General features: G+C 34.9%; 2 protein-coding genes across 2 annotated transcripts; one reads left to right on the top strand and one right to left on the bottom strand.

The window, feature by feature from the left end:
• Positions 1-10981: 10981 nt before the first annotated feature.
• Positions 10982-14949, top strand: LOC110793215 (acyl-coenzyme A oxidase 2, peroxisomal). Its single transcript, XM_021998073.2, has 7 exons — positions 10982-11551; positions 11785-11900; positions 12417-13297; positions 13678-13857; positions 13944-14110; positions 14200-14323; positions 14415-14949. The coding sequence occupies exons 1-7, from the start codon at positions 11079-11081 to the stop codon at positions 14568-14570; spliced, it is 2097 nt and encodes a 698-aa protein (XP_021853765.1). The 5' UTR covers positions 10982-11078; the 3' UTR covers positions 14571-14949.
• Positions 14950-15377: 428 nt separating this feature from the next.
• On the bottom strand, positions 15378-20207 carry LOC110793216 (nitrate regulatory gene2 protein). Its single transcript, XM_021998075.2, has 5 exons — positions 19115-20207; positions 18920-18997; positions 18166-18383; positions 16710-16933; positions 15378-16243 (listed from the first exon to the last, which is right to left on the bottom strand). The coding sequence occupies exons 1-5, from the start codon at positions 19983-19985 to the stop codon at positions 15586-15588; spliced, it is 2049 nt and encodes a 682-aa protein (XP_021853767.2). The 5' UTR covers positions 19986-20207; the 3' UTR covers positions 15378-15585.
• Positions 20208-22078: the final 1871 nt, after the last annotated feature.

Raw genomic sequence — 22078 nt, 5'->3', positions numbered from 1 at the left:
AGGCCTATTTATAATATTTCTATTACTGAAAGTTTTAGTTAGGTTAAACTCTGGTTTTTTATTGAATCAAAATTTTATCTTTCTTTTAAATAAACTTTATCTCATTGAATATTCAATTTATCCCAAAATTATTTCATCTATATTTTGTACTTAATAATTAATGTTTAAATACAAAAAATTATCTAGTACCTCAATAATTAGTTACGTTTAAAAACAAAACAGATATCTCATACTACGTATTTTGGAGAACTTATCTATTTCTCACTTAGATTTTTAAAATCTTGATCTCTTTTAAGTTTTACGTACTATTTTGTAACTTTATCTTTTTTTATATAGTTATTTGATACATTACAACCTTATCAGTTGGATAAGCGAATCCAATTAATCCTAGGTGGCGCTCTAATATTTCAGCAAATATGCCTTCTTTATATATATATATATATATATATATATATATATATATATATATATATATATATATATATATATATATATATATATATATATATATTAGATTATCAAGTAGTATATGTTTTGTGTTAACCGTTATGATTTTTGTATTACTCTGTAATAGTTATGGTCTTATGAATGTGAGATTATAAGGCCTTGTTCTTTAGAGCTGAACTGAACTGAACTGAACTGAACTGAACTGAGCTGAGCTGAACTGAACTGAACTGAATGCTCCTGAACTGAACTGAATTGAATTGAACAGAACTAAACTGAACTGAATGCTCCTGAACTGAACTGAACTGAACTTAACTTAACTGAACTTAAATAATAAATAATAAATAATAAATAATAAATAATAAATAATAAATAATAAGTAATAAGTAATAAGTAATAAGTAATAAGTAATAAGTAATAAGTAATAAGTAATAAGTAATAAGTAATAAGTAATAAGTAATAAGTAATAAGTAATAAGTAATAAGTAATAAGTAATAAGTAATAAGTAATAAGTAATAAGTAATAAGTAATAAGTAATAAGTAATAAGTAATAAGTAATAAGTAATAAGTAATAAGTAACAAGTAACAAGTAACAAGTAACAAGTAACAAGTAACAAGTAATAAGTAACAAATAATAAGTAATAAGTAATAAGTAATAAGTAATAAATAACAAGTAATAAGTAATAAATAATAAATAATAAATAATAAATAACAAGTAACAAGTAATAAATAATAAATAATAAATAATAAATAATAAATAATAAATAATAAATAATAAATAATAAATAATAAATAATAAATAATAAATAATAAATAATAAATAATAAATAATAAATAATAATAATAAGTAATAAATAATAAATAATAAATAACAAGTAACAAGTAACAAGTAATAAATAATAAATAATAAATAATAAATAATAAATAATAAATAATAAATAATAAATAATAAATAATAAATAATAAATAATAATAATAATAAATAATAATAATAATAAATAATAAATAATAAATAATAAATAATAAATAATAAATAATAAATAATAAATAATAAATAATAAATAATAAATAATAAATAATAAATAATAAATAATAAATAATAAATAATAAATAATAAATAATAAATAATAAATAATAAATAATAAATAATAAATAATAAATAATAAATAATAAATAATAAATAATAAATAATAAATAATAAATAATAATAAATAATAAATAATAAATAATAAATAATAAATAATAAATAATAAATAATAAATAATAAATAATAAATAATAAATAATAAATAATAAATAATAAATAATAAATAATAAATAATAAATAATAAATAATAAATAATAAATAATAAATAATAAATAATAAATAATAAATAATTACTAATAAACAATTAATAATAAATAATTAATAATAAATAATAAATAATAAATAATAAATACTCCCACCATTCCTTTTTGTTGTTCCCATAAGGAATGTTGGGGGGTTTTTAAGAAAATTGGAATCTTGAGTTGTATTGGGATATGAGTAATGATTGGGTGTAAGATCGAATAATGATTGTGTGTAAGAGATTATATATTTAAAATAAAGTAAGGAGAGAGAAATTATTAAATAAATAAGATAAATTGGGGAAATCAAAAAACAAACAGATTTGATATCAAAAAAATCACCCAGTTTTGAAATCAAAAATCAACAACAAAAAATCTGGGTGAGGATTTCGAGCAAAAAATCAAGAAAAACCCAAATAACAACAAAAATTCGAACAAAAAATCAAGAAAAATCAAACCAGAATATTCGACCAACAATCAAGAATTCAACCAAATCAAGAAAAAGAAATCAACAATCAAGAAATCGACAAACAAACAATCAAGAAAATTCGACAAAAAAACCCAGGATATTCGACAAAATGAACCCAAAAGATCGAGAAAATTCGAGAAAAACAACTAGATCTTCATTTCTTAAGCAAGATCCGTACAAAATGAACCCAGAAATTCGAGAAAATTCAACCCAAAATTAAACCCAAAAATTCGAGAAAAACAACCCAAAATTAAACCCAGAAAATCGAGAAAATCAACCCATAATTAACCCAAAATCAAACCAAGAAAATTGAGAAAATTAAACCCAAAAATTCGACCAAAAGTCAACCGAAAATTTCAACAAAATTCAACCAAAATTATACCCAGAAATCGAGCAAAATTATACCCAAAAATTCGACCAAATTCGAGATAATTAAACCCAGAAATTCGACCAAAAAAACAGAAAATTAAACCTTGAATTTCGAGAAAATTATACCCAAAATCAACCACCAAATTTGACCAAATTTAACCCAAAAATTCAGCCAAAATAACAACCAAAATCAACCCAAATTTTCGACAAAAATCACCCAAAAAGTTCGACAAAAAAACGCACAAAAATAAATTAATACTCACTTTATCTCAATGTCACGATTTTGAGGATTTAGAGGTCAAATTCGACCATGAAAACTCTAGATCTAGAGTTTTCATGGTCGAATTTCACCATCTAAAGCCATAATACGTATTCTACAGCTTTTTCTGGAGGGTGGTGGCGGTGGCGGAGGTGTGGTGGTGGTGGCGGCGATCTAGAATTTCAGTGTTCTTGAAAGAAATGTGAGAGAAAGATGGAAAATGAAGAACATTTTAGTGTTCTTGAGAGAAATAGAGAGAGAAAAGTGAGAGAGGAAGGAGGAGAGAGGGAGAAGTGAGAGGAGGAAGATGGAAAATGAAGATGTTCTTTAGAGAAACAGAGAGAGGAATGAGGAGAGAGAGGGGAAGGAGGAGAGAGGTCCGAATAACATAATGAAAAGAAGAGAGAGATAAAGATAGGGACGGGTAAGTTGGGGGGAGGGAATGAATAAAATAATGAAAGTGGTGAAATTTAGGTTGGAAAAAGGGTAGAATCTTAGGGTTTTTTGGTAAATAGTGGGGAATCTTAGGGTAAATTGGTAAAAAATCTATGGCCAAAAATAGTAAAGATTCAGTAGGGGAACAACAAAAAAAAATGCCAAAGAAGGAAATGGGAACAACAAAAAGGAATGGAGGGAGTACTAAATAGTAAACAATAAATAGTAAATAATAAATAATTAATAATAAATAATTAATAAATAATAATAAATAATAAATAATAAATAATAAATAATAAATAATAAATAATAAATAATAAATAATAAATAATAAATACTCCCTCCGTTCCTAAATAAGTGTCCACTTTCCAAAAATAGCGTTCCCTTATAAGTGTCCACTTTCCATTTTTGAACATACACTTTTCCCACTTTTCCATACACTTTTCCCACTTTTCCACATATTTTTCCTACTTTCCATAAATCATTATTACTTTTTCTTACACATTCTACACTTTTCCCACTTTTCAATCACCACATCCGCTTTTATTTGTACTTTATCAATAAACAATTATCTAATTTTTCCTTTCCCAAAAAAAAAACATGCCCAATCATTAGGGGAAAATTTGGTAATATTAATCCAACCTTTGGCCGATTTTCTTTTATTAATCCCAACTACGACATATTTTTTAATAATCCCACCTTTACTACCCGACGACTTTTATTGGGCCTAAGTGGCCGGTAATCGGTGAAAAAGTCAACGAGATGGTGATGAATTGATGATGATGACTGAATATATCGAGAGAGAGTACTGCCATGTAGAGAAACAATGCCGCTTACAACAGTTTTATGACCTGTTGGGCCCAATAAAAGTTGTTAGGTAATAAAGGTGGGATTATTAAAAAATATGTCGTAGGTGGGCTTAATAAAAGAAAATCGGTCAAAGGTTGGATTAATATTACCAAATTTTCCATCAATCAATCATTACCTCTCACACACAATTCTATTTTATTAAATCCCGCGTAAATGTCCAAAGTGGACACTTATTTAGGAACGGAGGGAGTAATAAATAATAAGTAATAAATAATAAATAATAAATATTAATGTTGATGGAAATCAAAGCTGCAAGTTCTGCAAGCCTTAATTCCCAATTGCAACAAAGTAAGGTTGATGGAAATATTAATTACACTGATTGATCCGTGATTTATAATGCATTATCTTTTTATTAATTGTGGCGTAATTTTGCAGGGTGACCATCTATCCGTCCTTGATCATGCTATTGACTATATCAGAGCCCTGAAGCACCAAATCCATGTAATTATATAAGATATCCCTTTTTCATTAAGGCTCTGTTTGATTTAGGCTCCGTTTGTTAGGGGTGGAAAATGTTTTAATGGAAAACGATTTTCTCCTTTTTAATCATTTTACGTTGTTTGATTGAGTTAGGGATGGAAAACAATTTTTCATAACTCTCTCAAAGGTGGAAAAATCTTTTCCATTTGAAATGAAGGGAAACAACTTTTCCTCCTTTCCTCCTTTCCTCCTTACCTCCATCTCATTTCTTTCTGTCAATTTTCACCATCTTCTCCCATTTTCTTTTAAGGAACCAAACAAAGGAAAAATTAGGTTGGAATTGTGTTTTCCCTTGAAAAATGTTTTCCATGGAAAACCATTTTACAATGAATTTTTTTTACACCAAACCAAACGGAGGCTTAGCGTAAAACTTTTCCAGTGAAAAATCACTACAAAAAAAAGCTCATATAGCGACGGACCAAATCCGTCTCTAAATGGGTCAAATCCGTCGCTATGTGTGCTTAGGGACGGATTTAGGGACGGATTACATCCGTTATTAAAAACCTTGTCGCTAATTCAATTTAGGGACCGATTCCATAAAATCCGTATCTAATATTTAGAGACGGATATTTGAATCCGACCTTAAATTTAGAGACGGATTCTAAAATCCGTCCCTAAATTTAGGGACGGATTCCAAAATCCGTCTCTAAAATTTAGAGACGGATTCAAAAATCCGTCTCTAAATTTAGCAAGTAAAAATAATTACTACCTATTGTTAGATGTTTGGTTCAACTCGGTCCCATTACCGGTTCTAAATCTCGCTTAGGTTAACCCGGTCCAGCTTTGCAAGGGGAAGGGATAAGGGGATTCGAACTTGTGACCTCAAAGTCGCGAGGAGAAACTCTAACCAACTACACCAAATACAACTTGTATACTTCTATGTGTAAAATTGATAATAATTAAAAGAAATATTAGAAACGGATCTAGAAAATCCGTCTCTAAACTAGGGATGGATTTAACATTCCGTCTGTAAATTAGGGACGGATATAAAATTCTGTCTCTAATTTAGAGAAATTGCTAAAACACATTAGGGACGAATTTTAAAATTCCGTCTCTAATTTAGATCTAACTTTCTACGAAGAGTCTATGAGAAATTGCTAGTGGACTTTACGTTTTGAAATTGCTAAAACATATTAGGGACGGATTTTGAAATCTGTCCCTAACTTAGAGACGGATTTTGGAATCCGTCCCTAACTTAGAGACGGATTTTGGAATCCGTCCCTAACTTAGAGACGGATTTTGGAATCCGTCCCTAACTTAGAGACGAATTTCAAAATCCGTCCCTAACTTAGAGACGGATTTGAAATCCGTCCCTAAATTAGAGACGGATTTGAAATCCGTCCCTAAATTAGAGACGGATTTATAAATCCCTCGATAAAAGTATCGACGGATTTCCAATATCCGTCTCTAAATAAATTTAGAGACAGATGTTGAATATTCCGTCTCTAAATTAGAAACGGATATAAATCCGTCGCTAAATATCCGTTGCTATAAGAGATTTTTTTGTAGTGAATGAATTTTTATTGAAAATATTTTCCAAAGAAAAAAAATACAATCTCAGACTAGTTTCCTTTGGTTTCTTGCAAAGAAAAAGGAAATGAGAGGTAAGGATGAAAAGTGGAAAAGTGGAAAAGTGGTTTCCCTCCTTTTCAAATGGGAATGGTTTTTCATCTATGAATGAGTTATGAAAAATTGTTTTGCATCCCTTTGCCAAATCAAACAGCGTAAAATGATTAAAAAGAGAAAATTATTTTTTATAAAAACGTTTTACACCAAACCAAACAAATCGAGCCTATATGTAAGTCCACCCTCGATCATGGCATTTGCATGTTATTCATGTTAGAAGTTGTGAAATAACATTTGAAATTATAGGTGATGTCAAGGTCAATTGGACAAAGCCAGTTACAGGCTCAATTATATGCACCTTAAATGATCATGCAACCTAGGATGTTCCTTGGAACTGGAAATGGGCCTTTCCCGTTGGAATCTCAACTAGCTCCATGCAATCCTTTAATGGTTCCATCACTTGGAGTTGATGTTGGTGGTGTTCAAATTCGGCCTATTTTATGCCCTCCACGCTATCTCCACGGCCACTCCTATTGATCGAGCAGCCTCCGGCAACCACCATCCATACCACTTGGTTGTTCTTCCGTTCAAGTGCCTCACTCTCTACCGCTACGAATGACACGTACGTATACTTGACTTGTTACACAACATTGTACGTAACTAGGTAAAGGTGCAAGGAACACCGATACGAACATGAAGTTGTACATTTTTTTGATTGATGAGAAAAAATAATAAAATTAGACGGCCTTTCTCTCGAGGGGAATTCTTGATCTATCACTAACAATCGAGAGGGATTGCGGGCTATTACAAGTACCAATACGCGAGAAAATTGGAATTTACAAGAGGTCCTGCATTTGTTGTCCAGTATGGCCAAAAGATTATCGCCTTTGATCATGATGTTTTGAATTTCTATTGAAGAGTTGTGTGAAGACCTTTGTGAAAACCATTGTGAAGTGAGGAGAGAACTGCCAAAAATACCAGAGAAGTGCCTGAATTTAAGGTGTATGTACGCTGAGGTTAACATTCCATAACATGATAACAATATCTTATAATGAATCATGTCGTCGAAGAAGTTGCTTTACGTGAACCATTGATCGAAGTTGACTTTATAGGTTTCATGGGTTGGAGATACCATCTAGGAAACTGATAGTTCAGTAGGAACACTTGACAAGAGGGGGGTGAATTGTTTATTGGGAATTTGGGTAAGTTTCTTGCGGAATTTAAAAAATAAAGAAACTATGATCAATAAGCGAAGAAAGATATGAAACTGAGGAACCTTCTTGACACTAATCAAGAAGAACCTCACAACTCTTTTGTATTGATGTAATACCCCTATTACAAATACGCTCTTTAACTCGAGTTCCTCTCGAACACGAGTTCCCCACAACAATCCCCGTCGATTACTGTGCTAGCTCCTCTTTCTCACTCTTTCTCTCTCTGACTTAACTCTAAGTCACTCAAGGATCACTCAACCCTTAAACCCAAAATACAATTTGATAGCAAACTCTAGTACGTAATAAAGATCATAGCAATAAGGAACTCAAGGAGCACTCTTTTTGTAAACTGATTCTCTTAAAACGTTTAAGTTCTCTTAGGATATATTTTGCAAAGATCAGGCGTGTATTTGAAAAAGTGAAAACTCTTTTCCTTTTATAGAGGAGTTTTACCTAAGGTTGGATACTCATGTTTCCCTCAACTTCCCACTAACTGTTACTGCTTAGTAACATGGGCATAGTTGGAGAGAAACAGGGGAGACCAATTCCAAACACTACTTGCACGTTTAAATGAAAATACTGGGAGAGTTTTAAGGATCATGGAAAAATCTTTTGTTTGGAAAACAAGGAAAATATAAATTAGAATCCTATTATATTTATTAAATTCATTTTATTTATTAACAAAGATTTTCTTATTAAAACTCTTTTATAATTACAGCTAATACTTTCAATTAAAAACGTACCAAAATACTTATGTTCCTTTCATTCCAAACTACGTATAAACAATATTAAATTCTTACATAAATCCTAAACATAATCTCATATGTTATAGTCTTCATGCTTGCATCTTTAGGAAGCTTTACTCAAAGTCTTCACAATTTGTTTCTTCTTTGGAGCAGCGAGGATCCACATAATATATGAGGAACTCGCCTCAGGAACTCGCCTAAGGATCCCGCCTTTGTAAACATGCTAAATGATTAATTCTTCAACGTAGTGTCTGACATGGATCAAATACTTGCATATATTCCACTTTGCTTAGTTTATCCAACTCAGAATCTCCCTAACTTAGCATTATCCTTCAAAGGATATCGGGACCTAATTTGCAACCTAACTTAATCAATAGTCAGGAGTTTGCTTTGTCATCATCAAAACTTTAGGGTCAACAAAAACCATACATAACTAGAGAAGGGGAGTGATGTAAAGAGGGGTCGGGTGATTTAGAAGAAAATGAGAATATGTGGGGGCGTGAGGCATGCTTGTGTTCTGATAGGAGTCCAAAATAGTCTAGTTTCTCACTTATGAGAAGCAAAGCAATTAAGCCGACCTTATGAAACTTCATTAGTGGAGATTTCTCTGTTTCTAAAAGTTCCAAACTTCTAAAGGACGGCTTTCTAATTGTATCTCTATTTTATAAGAGAACTCCTAAGGTTAATTTAGTAATTAAATTTTTAGTGTCTCCTATAAAATAGTCTATTATACCCGGTAATTATAAAACAAATAATTAAAATAAAAAAATTACTCCAGCAAACCAGAAAAAAAGGAACCCAAATATAAGAGTATATCACGCATGACGGCATGAGTATGCTCTAAAGTCAACAAAAATTTTCAAAATTTTTAAAAAATAATCACTCCAGCAAGCCATCAAAGAAGGAAGCAACAAAGGAAACCAAATCTTTCAAATTTATAACAATCAAGGAAACCCTATATCTTCTACAGCAAGAATACAAGCAAAGAAATAATTCAAAATTTCAGGAAATAAGCATGTAAGCTCTCATTTTGTTCACAAATTAACATTATAAAGTCAATCAATAAATAAAAAATACAAAAACAAAAAAACACAGAATATATTACAAATTATACAACTGTCAAAATTAATCGAATTGACATTTGATACTCTGATATCAGTCTAAACTATTCTAAGAAAAAAAAATACTCCGGAATTGAAATGAGTTTAATCGAGTTCACTCCAAAAACTCCATCACCGTTCTTCTTGAAGTCGCACCGATACATTGAAGTAAAATTCAATGAAACAAATAACTATGTAATCAAAATACATCCCCAATTATTTTGATGTCTAATTTTATTATAGAGAAACTTTGTGAACAAATTTTCTAATAACATAATTTTATTTTTTTTATATAATTTTGTCTGCATCGCATGCAGGTAAGACTAGTTACATATATATAAGGAACACGTAGTTATAGTTGTACCTTTTGATTGCGTATCACACATAAATACATAATACTATGTATTAATATAACTAGCTTTTGAAACCGTTCATAGAACGGGGACTTAGTAGTTGTTTAACCGTCTTTTAATGTTTTAATTTTTGAGAACTTGTGATTTTAGTGGGAATATATGACTAAATAGAGGTAAAAATAGAAGGTTAAAATAATATAAATAAATTAAATTAAAAGTGAATTTATACTAAGTGTTAAAGAGGGAGATGGAATGGAAGAGATTGAATGAACATATGAATTAAATGGTGAATTGATGTTGAATGAGAAAGATGAAGCAGAAGAGACGTTTAAATTGTACTCCCTCCGTCCCAGATTAGTTGTTACACTTTTAAATTAAAAATGACCCCACAATTATTTTATTGTCTCTCTTCCCATTAAAACTTTTTGGTCCTCACACCCTCTCTCATTCAATTAAAAAAAAATACTCCACTAACTCCTATCACGTCTACTTTTTCAATAAAATAACAATTGATAACCAAACAACCACTTATCACCTAAAACTTTGTGCAAAGGTAAGTGTAACAACTAATCTGGGACGGAAGGAGTAAAATATAACAAAAAGTTGGAAGAACAATTGAAAAAAAACCAAATTGATGGAGGAAAAGAGTTAAAGAGGAGATTACATGTGTCATCTATTCATCTATGGTAGGGATAGATTTAAACAAGTTCTTGAAATCCTAGCCATGCGTCAGGCTTATATGAACCGGTTGTTCTATTTTACCTTTGATGTGTCTTCACACTGTTGCGAATTGATATGTGTGCTTCCATTGGTTCAGGCATCTTTGGGTCTTGACCTGTTTGCTTGGACCTACTCCGTCGGTTCCATAATAATATTTTAATTTAGAATTTTGATGATATTCACAATTGAAGGAAATGTTCTACGTTCTTTCCCAATAAATAAGAAAAATCGTATTCACGTGGGGTATTGTTTGATTCATCTCCAATACTCAATGAATACTTTACCAATATAAATTTTTTAATATTGTGTAATTAGAAATAAACTTCATATAAAAAGTGCATGGTCAACTGTGAAATAGAAACATGAACCTCATTATTATTTTTGGGAGGTATGGGCATAAGGGAGTATGCTGTATGCTGTATGCTGTATGCTGTATGCTGTATGCTGTATTGCTGTATGCCCATACCTCCCGAAATACTCTAGGATTGCGTGCCTAACATTTTTTAAGAAGGAAAAATGACATGGTACCCGCCAAAAGAAAATCCTATCACGTAACTCCACATCATCAAAGAAATTACCAATTAATCCACGCAATCTAAAACAAAGAAAGTCAGCATTGATTTAATAACTTCCGTTAATCCAATTTTTCAACATTCATCATCTCAATCCAAAAGAGGAAAAAATAAAATTTTAAAAACCTGAGAAATAGCATGCAAGGAAGTTCGTAGATGATGAATCAAACGGCGGAGGAAGACAAATCAGATGATTTATCAATCATCAACCGAAGAATCGAACGGCTGAGATTGCATCTTGACCCAATCATCAACAAGAATGAAATTACACCAGTATTATCAATGGAGGTGAAAAGATGCAGGGGAGGAGGAGAGAAAGAAAAAGGAAAGAAGGCAGCCATGGAAGTAAACACGGAAGCTTTATCAGATTATATGAGAGGGGAATACAGAGATGTTCAAGAAAAAGTATACGAGTATTTTAAAGGAAAGCCTGAACTTCAAACCCCAATTGAAATCTCAAAAGATGATCATAGAGAATTGTGTTTGAGACAACTTGTGGGTTTGGTTAGAGAAGCTGGAATTCGGCCTTTTCGATATGTTGTTGATGAACCTGCTAAGTATTTTGCTATTCTTGAAGCTGTTGGTGGTATTGATATGTCTCTTGGGATTAAAATGGGTGTTCAATACAGGTTTTTCTTTAATTAATTTTTGTCAAAGTTACGGCCGCGAAAATCCTGTATACAACTGGTGTATTGTACTACCCAAGTCACATAAAAGTGCGACTTTTTTGTGATTTGGGGTATATCACTTGTACTCCTTATGCAATGTACCAGTTGTACACAAAACATACTGACTTTAAATTTTGCATTTTCATTTTTGGTTAATTTGATTTTTTGTTTGGTGAATTTGAAATGTGTTGCAGTTTATGGGGAGGTTCAGTGCTGAATCTGGGTACTAAAAAGCATAAAGATAAATACTTTGAAGGGATTGACAACCTTGATTATATGGGTTGTTTTGCAATGACAGAACTTCATCATGGTAATATGACATTCCCCTTTTCTTTTCTTTTCTTTTTTAATGTTTTCATGGATTGTTTTATTACATTTGTCCTTAATTAATACAACTACCCCCTATGTCCGGATTTGATCATCATGTTATAGTTCAAATCACGCTATCAACGTGACTATTTATTTCCGAATGAGGAAGTATAAGATAGTAAATTGGTTGTTTATCATGTTTTAGAGAACCTATCCTTTTTATGCTAATACTTATGAACTTTAACTTTGGAATTTGGATTAGCAGTTCTTAGTTGTAAGAACTTGTAATATGTTTCTGCATCTTGCATAACCATTTCATGAATCGTGCAATTCTTGATTTATCCTTGTTTAGTATGCAAGTTTGTTCATTTAACCATAAATAGATTGCTGTACGAGTGTATGTCACTCGTTATTGATTACTGAGTTAAGGTTTCTGTCACCGAAACTAGCTGCTTTCTAAACACATTGTGTTCTCTTCCAAATTCCAAATACTAAATCTATGTCTTGTGTGTGAAAGGATCAAATGTCCAGGGCCTCCAAACTGTTGCAATATTTGATCCCATCACAGACGAATTCATCATAGACACGCCAAATGACGGGGCAATTAAATGGTGGATTGGGAATGCAGCTGTTCATGGAAAGTTTGCTACAGTTTTTGCAAAGTTAATGTTACCATCTCATGATGCAAAAGGTGTAACTGATATGGGTGTCCATGCTTTCATTGTCCCTATTAGGGATTTAAGGTCCCACGAGACACTCCCGGGAATTGAAATACATGATTGTGGTCACAAAGTTGGCCTGAACGGAGTGGATAACGGAGCTCTACGATTCAAGTCTGTCAGAATCCCACGAGAAAACCTGTTAAACCGTTTTGGAGATGTTTCCCGTGATGGAAAGTATACAAGCAGTCTTCCCACCATTAACAAACGATTCGCAGCCACACTAGGAGAACTTGTAGGAGGAAGAGTTGGACTTGCTTATTCATCAGTTGGTGTGCTTAAGATTGCTTCTACTATAGCTATTAGATACTCTCTTCTAAGACAACAGTTTGGACCTCCAAAACAACCGGAAGTTAGTATTCTTGATTATCAATCTCAGCAGCATAAGCTGATGCCTATGCTGGCATCAACTTATGCATTCCACTTTGCAACACTGGATTTGGTTGACAAGTATTCCGAGATGAAGAAGACTCACGATGATGAGCTCGTGGGTGAGGTTCATGCTCTTTCAGCTGGGCTAAAGTCGTATGTTACGTCATTTACAGCAAAGTCGATAAGTATCTGTAGGGAAGCCTGTGGAGGTCATGGTTATGCTGCTGTCAACAGGTTTGGAAGCTTAAGGAATGATCATGATATATTTCAGACTTTTGAAGGTGATAACACGGTGCTTCTGCAACAGGTTTGGTCAAACTTCTAATAATACAATATTTACCACCTTTTAAATTTGTTGTGGTAGTAATGTTGTCTGAAAACAGTAATGGTGTGAGAATATGCTTATACAGTTGAAAGTTGAATAATAAATTGATGTAGGAACAAAATGTTATCAACCAACATTAAAAATTAAAAAGAACAAAACGGTTGCTAATATTGTTAACGAGACAGTAGTTTGTTGGTTTAAGTAAGTGTATCTTTGCCTTTAGTATAGTCAAAGTTTTCAAGGGAGTTGATTAGCTATAGAAGCCTTGTAATTTCTTGCCTCTTTGCGTGATGACTGTATATACTGTATTAGTTGTAGCGTTGCACAAATCTGAAAAAGTTGACTGCCACCCAACAACACAGGTTGCAGGGGATCTTTTGAAAAGGTACCAGGAGAAGTTCAGAGGGGGTGCTATTGCAGGGACGTGGAACTACTTGACGGAGTCAATGAATGCATATCTCTCTGCTCCAAATCCCGTGACTGCTCGTTGGGAAGGTGAAGAGCACCTTAGAGATCCACAATTTCAGCTGGACGCTTTCAGGGTATTTCGCTTGATTTCATGGCCTATGATTCACTTTACTGGTAGCATAAGATGTTTGTATTAATGTTACGAATTTATTTGTTACAGTACCGAACATCAAGGCTTCTTCATAGTGCTGCATTGCGTCTCCGCAAACACTCCAATTCTTTGGGTAGTTTTGGTGCTTGGAATAGGTGCTTGAATCACCTTCTTACACTAGCAGAATCTCACATTGAATCTGTCATTCTTGCCAAATTCATTGATGCTGTAAAAAGGTTTATTCTTCACCTCTTATGGAGTTGTTTCTTTTCAAGTCTCCTATGTTTATTCAGTGATGTTTATCTGTGACCTTTTTCTTCCCCAGCTGCCCTGATGAGAGCAGCCGTGCTGCTTTAAAACTTGTATGTGATCTGTATGCATTGGACCGCATCTGGAATGACATAGGAACATACCGCAATGTGGATTACGTAGCTCCCAACAAAGCTAAGGTACTGTTTTCCAGATGATAACTTCAAAATTTTACCTTCTTTTTTTAAAAAATGTGCAGGGCTTATGTTGAAATTGATGGTGGTTTTGCAGGCTATCCATAAGCTGGTAGACTATCTTAGCTTTCAGGTAAGGAATATAGCAAAGGAACTAGTTGATGCATTTGACCTTCCAGACGATGTTACTCGTGCCCCCATAGCAATGCAAAAGGAAGCTTATACACAGTACACACAATATGTTGGATTCTAGATCTGGAAACAGGGATTGACACCCAGAAAGCAGAACAAGCATGTATGAGAATTAGTTGGATGATCAGTATCTGTATATTTTTCCTGTCAAATCTTTTTTCATCCGTTTTTTTGGGTGAGTGGAGGTTGAAGTAGAGTCCCTGTGGACTGTGGCTGTAGAAATCACCCTAGCTGTTTGAGTTGGTGCAAATGTGTCTTAATTGTCTGCTCAAGCTGTCTGCACTCTGTACACATAGGTATACCCGAGGGAGCAAATTGTATTAGTAGTTGCTAATTAGCGCGATCATGCATGTGTTCTGTTACACGTGAATGTTGGTTATTCTTTTGGTCCGAACAGTTGTAAAAAAATTCATTAGTTTCTTCAGAAACATTTCAGGCAACTTATGGAGGAGTTGCAAGTCTTGCAACTGTGTTTGTTTGTTTCTTATCAGATGCAGGTTTCAAGGCATCGTGGTTAAAGATGGCTGTGGGCCGGACAGCCCGAGGCCCAACATGAAGAGGCCCGGGACAGCACGGAAAAAGCACAGCCCGGCACGAGCATGAAGTTGTGGGCCAGGCCAGGGCCGCATTTTTTTGGGAAAAAACACGACAATGCACAACACGGTATGCTGAATTTAGTAAAATTAAGCTTAGACAAGATGGTCCATGTACCTGGGCCTGGTTTTGAACTTTTTGGTCCAGCCCGACCCGGTACGATGCAGAGTGGCTTGATGTGAGCTCAGCCTGAAGCCTGACCCAGCCCACAGTTATCTTTAATCTTGGGGTTGATGTATGATCATTAAAGAGGATTGGGAAGGGGGGGAATCCATTTTGTTCATCAAACAAGACGTGAATCCATTTTCATTTATCAAACAACACACTGATTAAGTTCACAATTTAAGAAAATATAAGCATCTTGCTTTTCTAGCTGATTGTTAGCCTACCTAGCTCTTGCAGACACTGCAGAGAATAACTCTGAAACTCGACGTATAAGAAGCAAGCATCGATATATTACCAGTAGTAATTACATGGACTTTTCAATATCTGAAAGGCCTGGGATTCAAATATGCAAGACGAGCTGCCTCATTTTTCTGTCTTATATCTTCATAAAGTTTCAAGGAAGCCTCAGAAAATTTGGTTAGTTTATCAAGCACCTTTGTCAAACTTGTGTGAACGGACCCCAAATTCTCAGATTTACCCTCATTGGTAACTTCATCCTTCCCTTGTAATTCCCCTTTGCTTTCTGAAACTGCAGTCTCCTTTTTGTCTTCTACCTGCTGCTGTTGCTTTATCAGTTGCTGCAGGTCTGATAAGAAGCTTCTAATGGCATCACTCACCTCTTCAGAAGGCAAAGCTCTGATCCCTGCTGACCAATCACGACACAGGACAAATATTGGTGGGGCCACGACACGTCTAGGGGAAAATGGCCTTCTACTCCCTCGAGTGCGTTCCTGAGGCTGCAGCACACACTTTTGTAGCCATCCATTGATAGCTTCCACGTAGGATGTAAGGCTGTTCATCCAGTCGGCGAAACTAAGACCAAAGCACTCAAATTCATACTGGAGTTCCGCCATTATTTGCTTGCGTGTTTCACCTCCCAAAGTCCCCATAGTAGTCTTGGCATGGTAAGCTAATGATATTGTTATGTACTGTGCATGATGGCATTCTAGCATGGCTTTCCACATCCTGATGAATCTGCAAGAAATCAATAACACATGTAAGTATTATTAGGCTCCGTTTGGTTGGGTGTAAAAGATTTTCAGTGTAAATGATTTTCATGGGAAACACAATTCCAAAACTAGTTTTCTGTTGTCTGGTTCCATGTAAGAAAAATGATGAAACGAAAGGAAAATGAAAGGGAAAGTAAGTAAGCAGGTAGTGAGAGGAGTGTACAAGAAAGATAAGGGAAAGGAAGGAAAACCATTTTCCCATCATTGGTCATTTTGAGAGCAATGTTACTCCTTTGCAAACCAAACAATGTAAAATTGAAAATATAGGAAAATTGTTTTCCAGGAATATGTTTTACGCCCTACCAAATGGAGCCTAAATGGAAATGACAAAATTCTTTTTTCTTCATATTTTCTTTGATCAGATTAACTATTTGGTACCATTCCCTATCCAAAGTACCTGCCAGAAAAATGGAACAGAGCTGGTATCTTACCCTGTAATCAGTTCAGTGAGTTGTGGTTGCAACTCTTCATCTCTCATTTTCTCGATGCGCTTTGCTATGGAATCAACAGCATGAAGACCCACTCTGATTCGCGAGTGCAGATCTTTAACAGCTGATCTGGTTTTGTCAATGACATGAGTACTAAGATCCTTAGCAAACTGATGCCTCAGTTGGTCACATTTCCTGTCATACTCCTTCCTGATAACTTCACTTGCCTATTAATTTAATTAATGAAAACCGAATTAGTGAAGCATGAACTCTAATTCAATAAATAGTAAAAACGAGGATGATTACATGTATCAAAAAGGGCATATCTTATTTTTTCTATTTCCTTCATTCATTCTTTTTTGCGTGAGGGTGTGTAGTAGAATAACTAGAAATTTCAGACGTTCTAATCTTCCAAAGGAAATTCATGTGGGGATGAGAGAGGTCTTCCACCTTCCCTGTCTTTCCCTATAGAAACGTATTAGCATAAAACATCACCCTATAATCCTTTATCAAGGTTCTGTCTTAAAATTCATTCAAAAAACATGTGAAATATCTATTTAGACACAGTCCAAGTTCTTCATCACCAAGCAATCGAGAACACCTTCTGTCCCTAGCTGATAATTTTGAACATTCCTTCTGTACACCACTCTCTGTTAGATGGTTAGCATACAGAACTTCACAGTATTCTGATTGAAGTTCTGCTGCAGTTAGATTATTCCTAGAAGGGGCTGAACACCCCCAGACGGGGTTGTACGCCTTTTGGTATCATAATTAACTTGCAGATGGTGTAAGCCACATCATTGGTAGCCTCATCTCTTCCATGTCATACTAGGTTGTATGATGTTGGAAGAACAAAATCAACCTGCTTAACCTCACCAACAGTTCAATGATGTTCAATCAAATGACAGAACCACAAAAAGTGTGCACTTTTGCCTCTTTTAATAGATGGAAAGTTATTCTCATCCAGAAAGCGGAAAAACAATGGTTATATTGTCTTCCTTTTGCATAGTCTGTGCATGACATTCGGAACCAGGAACCTAAAAGTCTAAACATTCTGAGAAGCAATGTGATGGTAGGTTTCAAGTATAAACTTTTAAACTTGTAAAAAGCTGTTATATCTACTGTGTAAGCTCAACATGCCAAACAAGAGTGGGTGCACCAAAGGGTGTTTTTTTGCCCATTTGATGTTTGCTCGTTATAAAAATGGGCAAATAACACCCTTCAGTGCACCTAGCTCTAGGTGCACCTGGCGCATGATGGACACAGTCACACAGGGGACTATATCATCTTCCACTCAACATTGCAATGTTCTTGGTTCAGTCATTGCAACCAATTAAACCAAGTGGAGAATTATGAAATATGATCTCACACAAATGATAAAAGACAGGAAAATCAGAAATAATAGTTTTGCCAAAATTCAGTTTACATGGAAGACTGCAAATGAGTGTGTGGAAAATACCTTGACTTCATCGTATAACTTTCTTTCCCATGCATAGAGCCTGTCTAGAGTGGAGGAATGGTTTCCCGAAATCATGCAGAACTCTTCTACACACTCACTGCTACTGTCATCTGCATCATCTTTAGATGCAGAGGCAAGAGGATTCCTTGATGATGACGATTGTGAGGATGTAGACCGGTTCCATACAATAACCTTGGGCACGTTTTGTGGTTGAAATTCTAGAGCAAGCAACAAAAATAATCTTCATTAATAAGTATACACTAGACCTAACAATCCTTTACAAAATTACAGCAACAAGTTAAGCCCTAAATCATCAATGAAAAGCAAAACAATACTGGTATGTCCTTGATTTGGCTACTGATCTCCTAAAAGATACCATTTTTACAAAAAAGATTATTGCTTTACAAACTAAAACAACTTCACAGTGAAGACATTGTAGACTTTATGTCTATGACCTTTCCCATACACCTTTAATCACAAATGAACTCCTAACAACTTCGAAGTGAAGACATTGTAGACAACTAAAACAACCCCTGAAATTTAACATTATGACACAATTTCATCAACAAATCATTTGTAATAGTTGGGACATTCCTCACTCTCTAGATCTTTATCAACCAATAATCAATTCTATAACTCATAACTACTTAGTTTAGGAAACTCATAATCCTTTCCCCGGCATCCTAAAATAGTATATGTGACTATTGTCCTTGTAAATGGAGTATATTCTTATCAAGTGAAAGAAAAAGCTCACCGTTTGCTGCATGAACACTTTTACCACGACAAAAAACCAAAGGACAAGCCGCTAAAAATTCTGATGAAGATGAGCTCCCTGCAAGATAAAAAATGTACATTATTCCTCATCAGCAAAACATTCAAATTTCCCACAAACTAACACTTACAATAAAAGTTCCAGAAGTAATTATTGAAGCAAACACAAAATGAATACCTTTAGCGTCAGCATACCCGACCCGGATTCTATTAGCTTCAAACATCCTAGCGACCTCTTTACCCGATTCCGAAGCCCGAAAAAAGCGGGTCTCAATGTCCTTAATACTTGTTACAAAATCCTTAGCCCTATGGGTTATAAACTCTGATGGATCCTCCCTTTCTTCATTCAATTCCTTGTCTTGATTTTCCAATTTCTGCCCAGAATTACTATCACCACCCCCAATTTTACTAACTCTACTCTCAACCTTGTGTAAATTCCCAACTTTACCCTCGTCTTCACCCCACAACCTAATACTCCCACCACCGTCAGACGACTCACAACCTAACCCCACAAACCGGAAACTCTCCGCCTCGCCTGCATTTCTCTCTCCTCCAGTGTCAAAATAGTCCCAAGAAGCTTCCGATTCAGGAAGCGGCGGCGGCGGTGGAGGCATCGGGAAAACTAAGGAATCGTCATCATTATTATCGACAAAGCTATGGATGTTAGTACTAGGATTATAACTTAAAGTAACAGCAACACCGCCGCCGCCAGAACCGCCTGATTTCATGCAACTTACCCTGGGTTCAGAGGAAGAAATCTCGACAACTTCGTCATGGGAAAGGGAAGGAGAAGGGTGGTAAGAAGAAGAGTGAGAAGGGGTTTTGTCAGTGTGGTGAGTAGGAGAGAGAGAAATTGATGATTCGATTAAAACTTCAGCTTCTGCAAAGCGTCGAAGTACAATGCCGATGCTTTTGAGGGATTGAATGTAAGAAATATGGGCAGCAGCAAGACTGTATCTTGAATCAATTGCTTGGTTGATTAGGCGTTTCCTTTGCTTGCACATTCCTAGTGCTGCTGTTTTCTCTGCTTTTGAGTTTGCGCTCCCCATCAAAAGATCCTTTTTGATGATCGAAAATAGAAAGGGAAAAAGAATACCCAGATGGAGAAATTGCAGAGTAAGTTTTGGGTTTTTGAGGGGTTGAATTTTTGGTGGAAAAGCAAGAAATTTGAAAGTAATGAGTGCCTGAATGGGGTTTAGGAAGATTTAGCAGGAGATGCTGACATGTACTGTACTGTATGTAGAATGATGGCAATATTAATTGGGAAAAGTAAAGGCAACAGAGAGACTGAAAAGCAATAGCATTAAAGAGTGTTAAATCAAACAGGAGGACTCGAAAATAGAGTAATTACTGGTACCATTAAGGTCTGTTTGTTTTAACTTGAGTCAGTCGCTAAACATAATCCAATTTTCAGTTTAAATCCGGTTCAGTTCACCTTATAGATCTTATTATAATATTCAAATCAGCTTAGAAATAAATAAGTTCAGGTCAAAAAAAAAAAAAAAGTTCAGATCAACTTATTATTATTATTATTATTAATCAAATGCTAACAAAGTCAATCAAATTACAAAAAGTTAGTGCGAAGTCGAGATACAATTTGGCTCTCCACTCCTCTAACTATAGAAAAACCCATTCTGGCACGAGCCTCAATATCTTGGCTTCTATATAAATTCTGAACCCGCTTCATCAACGCAACAACATCCTTATCCAGCTCTCACGGAGAAAAAAAAAAAAGAAAAAGGAAGAAAATCATAACCAATTGCCCGACAACTTGCTTCGTATTTGACCCACTTTCGATTTGCGCATCAGTCACAACCCGTCCTAGAACAAAGTCATACAACCCATATTGTGTCGAAGGAGGAGATATTGTCAAGTCAACACACATATTACGGCCCCCATCCCAAGAATAAAATAACATGTTCGCAGGCCGGAGAGCTCCGTCGTTCCCTCCATACAGTCCAATATCAACCTCATTCCTTGTCGAAATCCCAGACCGATAACAAATATCAACAAGGGTATCACGAACAACATTATGCCGATGTCTAATACCCACAATACCAGCACACGACACCGCATGATCACCGAAGATATCCTCCGCAAAAACTCTGGAGTAAGCAGAACAAGTTGTCGAAATAGAGAACAAAGGAACACCCAACCGGTAACACAACACACAGCGGTAAGTCTTAGCATTCATCGTCTGTCCCAAACCCGATATGGGGACACCCGAAGTCAAGTAGAGGTGTGATCTCCCTCCTGCGATTTTCACAATACCGATTGTCGAGGAGATAAAGAAAAAGTGAATTTTGCAGATGCAGTAACCTTTGTGAAATATATATCTGCCAATTTCTTCATGAGTTTAGGGGCAGCGACCTCACTAGGATTACTCAAAATGTCAGACTCCACAGCTCTATTAAATAGACTCAACGCAACTTCAAAGGCTTGACCAAGACAAACAATGTCAGCATGTCGTAGAAGCTTTATCTGCAGACCTGCAGACTGTAATCGAGAAGCAAGAAAAGCATAACGACGAACATCACATGCGGAATAAACACCAAGCCCTCCAAACACAAAAGATAAGGTGGCAAGTCGCCACTGCCAATCGCCAAACCCAAGCCCCGAAGCAGTAATATTACGCTCCATGGAAGAACGAAGGGCCCATCAAAAGTGCATTGAGGCGCCTCAAAAATACAAGGAGGACAATTACGCAAAGCAAAGTAGAGTTTAGAAACTCCGATACATTCCCTAAGTAACAACAACTCACAGTAGGATCATCAAGCTGAGCAACCTTATCCATAAGCATAATGGTCTTGGTCACCCTCCGCATCATAAGCTCGCCACAAAAAAATAAATTGGAACTGGCGAGACCACCAAGCAACTTAACACCACGCAAAGGTCGAGCTATATTAGTGGGAAAGACACCCACAAGCCTGCTACGAGGGTCCTCTATAGGCCAGAAAACTTCAGTTTTTTCCACGTTGAGATGTAACCCGAAACGAGGACCTTCCTCCATAATTAAGTGCAGTACCTTTCCCACCACCAAGGTGTCACCAATAATAGTGTGTCATCCAAATACCACGCCTGAAGACATATATCAAAGGTGTCTCTAATTTTACACACCATGGGTTGTAAAACCAAAGCAAAA

Source organism: Spinacia oleracea, chromosome 3, assembly GCF_020520425.1.
Source record: "Spinacia oleracea cultivar Varoflay chromosome 3, BTI_SOV_V1, whole genome shotgun sequence".
Classification (NCBI taxonomy): domain Eukaryota; kingdom Viridiplantae; phylum Streptophyta; class Magnoliopsida; order Caryophyllales; family Amaranthaceae; genus Spinacia; species Spinacia oleracea.
The sequence above is the reverse complement of the archived record's forward strand: the minus strand, read 5'-3'. Positions and strand labels throughout refer to the sequence as shown.